Raw genomic sequence first — 3,136 nt, 5'->3', positions numbered from 1 at the left:
TTAAGGTCTGAATTAAGGCAGCCAAGTCTGGGTCTAAGTTCCAACTCTGAGTGATCAGACTAAGCAAGTCAGTTTGAATAGAAGATAAGGTAAGGGCGGCTAGTTTAGCTGCAGACAATCTAGATAAGGCATCAGCCACCTTGTTTTCCTTACCTTCTTGTACTCAATTATGAAATCATATTCTATCACATTTGCTATCCATTTCAATTATGATCTTGTATGCAATTTCTGTTCAAGAAGGAACTTTAAAGCTTTTTGGTCAGTCTTCACTACAAAAGGCCTGCCAGTCAAGTATTGAGCCCATTTGTTGATAGCCATAACCAATGCCAAGAGTTCTTTATGATACACTGACAGTGTTTGGTGCTGAGGTGAGAGACTGTTACTCAAGTAAGCAATTGGTTGGCCTCCTTGCATCAAAACTGCACCAATGCCATTACTGCAAGCATCAGCTTCTACTACAAAAGGTGTAGAGAAATTAGGTAATACTAGCACTGGTGCAGAAGTGAGAGCCTTTTTAAGTTTTTCAAAGGATGAAGTAGCTTGCAGAGACCATTTGAAACTGTCCTTCTTGAGAAAGTTAGTAAGTGGCTTGCTAATAACTCCATAAACCCTAATGAACCTTCTATAGTACCCAACTAGGCCCAAAAAACCCCTTAACTGTTTGATGTTAGCAAGTTCAGGCCATCCTTGGATTGTCTCAATCTTCTTGGGGTCAGTTGTCACTCCTTCAGTAGAAATATAATGTCCCAAGTATTCAATCCTAGTTGCTGCAAATACACACTTACTTCCTTTAGCAAAAAGCTGGTGTTGCACCAACAATTCAAAGGTAAGTCTAAGGTGTTATTCATGTTCATCTAATGTCTTGCTGAACACTAGAATATCATCAAAGAACACTAAGATAAACTTTCTCAAATATGCTTGAAAAATATGGTTCATGAGCCCTTAAAAAATAGAAGGGGCATTTGTCAACCCAAAGGGCATGACCAAGTATTCATAGTGCCCTGAGTGTGTTTTAAAGGTTGTTTTGTGCACATCAGAGGGGACCATTCTAATTTGGTGATAACCTGCTCCGAGGTTTATCTTTGAATAGATTTCTGATCCTCCAAGTTCATCCAATAATTCCTAAATGATAGGTATGGGAAATTTATCCTTAATAGCAACCTTGTTTAAAGCTCTATAATCCACACACAATCTCCATGAACCATCTTTTTTCCCAACTAAGACCACAGGTGAGGCATAGGAGCTAGAGCTATACTAGATGATCCCTTGTACCATCATCTCTTTCACCATGTCGTCTATCACATTCTTTTGTATTGGAAAGTACCTATAGGGTCTAGAATTAACCGGGGCACTGCCTTCAATTAAGGCTATATGATGGTCAAGCACTCCTCTTGAAGGAGACAAGTGTTTGGGTTCTTGGGAAAGGATGTTGTACTCAATGAGTAATATTTGGATGGGAACAGGAATGTCTTCTTGTTCCTGAGAGTTTGTAACTGGAGACATGGTGGCAGAACAAACCTCGATCATGAAAATCTGGGCAGTATCAACAGAGATGTTGTGTAAGGCCTTGGCATCAACAGTTTTAAATGAAGGATAAATGCCCTGCAAGGTGACAGATTTCTATTGATAGAGAAAGTGCATGAAAAGTTTCTCAAAGTTGACCTTAATGTCACCTAACTTGCATAGCCATTGAATTCCCAACACAACATCACAACTGCCTATAGGGAGTACTAGGAAATTATTTTGGAAAAGAACCCCTTGCATGAGCCACTTGAAGTTCTTACTACCCTTAACATATTGAATAATTCTGCCGTCAGCTACAGATATATCTCGAGGATGTATTTGGCTGATTATGCAACCTATCCTCTTGGCAGCCTTCTCATTGATGAAGCTGTGGGTGGAGCCACAATCAATGAGGACATTAATAGGATTTTGTTCAGATAAGCCTTGTATCTTGAGAGTTCTGTAGCCTTTAGTGCCATTCAAGGCTTGCAGAGATATCTCACAGTTCTCAACAGAGTTTTCTGCTTCTTGAGGCTCCTTTGTATCGTCCACTTCCACCCCCATTTCCTCACTATCTCTCAGTACTTCAACATTTATCTTTATGGAGTATATGTGTCTTTTGGCCTTACATTTATGCCCTGGTGTGAACTTGTCATCACAGAAGAAGCATAGACCTTGGGCCCTTTTCTCTTCCATTTCAGCTGGTGTAAGTCTTCTCTTCCTGAATCCATCTAAATTAGCAGTAACAGGTGGTCTGTAGGTAGGGGTAGTAGCCTTTACCCACCCAGCAGAGCCTTGTCCTCGAGGTGTCTTTACAGCAAAGCGTTGATGCACTACAGATGCTGCCTTGATTGCTTTGCTTTGTGCAATAAAGTTAGTTTCATGCAGTCTAGCCAGGGAGTATGCTTATGGTAAACTGGTAGGGTTGCCAATTCTCACAGCATTACTGATTTCAGGCTTGAGGTTATTCAGGAATATACTGACAACATGTTCAACTGAAAGATTCATTCTAGTCATGACACTATTGAAAGCCTTTTGTTAATTCTTTACACTCCCAATGTGCTTGATGTTCATAACCTCAGTCATAGGATCAGAGTATTCAGCTCCAAAACTATTACACAAAGGCCACAAAAATTCATCCCATGTAGGAAGTGGCATTTGTCCTTTACTCCTCATATAGCCTAAATGCCATCATGGAGCATCTCATTCAAAATGCATAGGAACTAACTTCATTTTCTGTTGGATAGTAAGATTTTCATCAGAAAAAAATTATTCTACCTTGTACAACCATGTCCTAAGATCTTCACCATTGAACTTAGGAAACTCAACTTTGTGGTACTTGGTAAAAATGATATTGGGCAATGTCACATTATGAGTATTTGAGTTGTGGAATGAGTTGGTGGTGTGAACATTCTGGTAGGGATAGGGAGTTGATACATATGGGGTCTGGTGGTATAAGAGTGGTGGCATATGTGTGTTTGGATTATAGTATGCAGAGGGAAACTGACTGGGCTGGTTATATGTCTGGTGATATAGGGGTGGTGGCATTACTGGTGAGCTTTGAGGTTGTGGGGTTGGATAATACCTTCCTTGGGAATTAGGAAAGTGAGGTGCTAAAGGAACGATTGTTTTA

The 3,136-nt window shown here is 40.1% G+C and overlaps 1 protein-coding gene across 1 annotated transcript; it reads right to left on the bottom strand.

The window, feature by feature from the left end:
- Window positions 1-207: 207 nt before the first annotated feature.
- On the bottom strand, window positions 208-2,794 carry LOC142164334 (uncharacterized). Its single transcript, XM_075222323.1, has 5 exons — window positions 2,782-2,794; window positions 2,554-2,684; window positions 1,663-2,349; window positions 1,273-1,602; window positions 208-801 (listed from the first exon to the last, which is right to left on the bottom strand). Exons 1-5 carry the CDS (start codon window positions 2,792-2,794, stop codon window positions 208-210), a joined length of 1,755 nt encoding a protein of 584 aa, XP_075078424.1.
- Between the last annotated feature and the right edge of the window lie 342 nt (window positions 2,795-3,136).

Source organism: Nicotiana tabacum, chromosome 9 (genome assembly GCF_000715075.1).
Source record: "Nicotiana tabacum cultivar K326 chromosome 9, ASM71507v2, whole genome shotgun sequence".
Taxonomy (NCBI): Eukaryota; Viridiplantae; Streptophyta; class Magnoliopsida; order Solanales; family Solanaceae; genus Nicotiana; species Nicotiana tabacum.
Note: the sequence above shows the minus strand (reverse complement) of the source record. Positions and strands in the feature narration are given on the sequence as shown.

Coding starts and splice junctions, on each gene's coding strand:
- LOC142164334 (XM_075222323.1), bottom strand. Junction 1,603..1,662: donor GCAAGTTAGGTGACATTAAG/GTCAACTTTGAG, acceptor GTCACCTTGCAG/GGCATTTATCCTTCATTTAA. Junction 802..1,272: donor ACATGGTGAAAGAGATGATG/GTACAAGGGATC, acceptor GTGCAACACCAG/CTTTTTGCTAAAGGAAGTAA.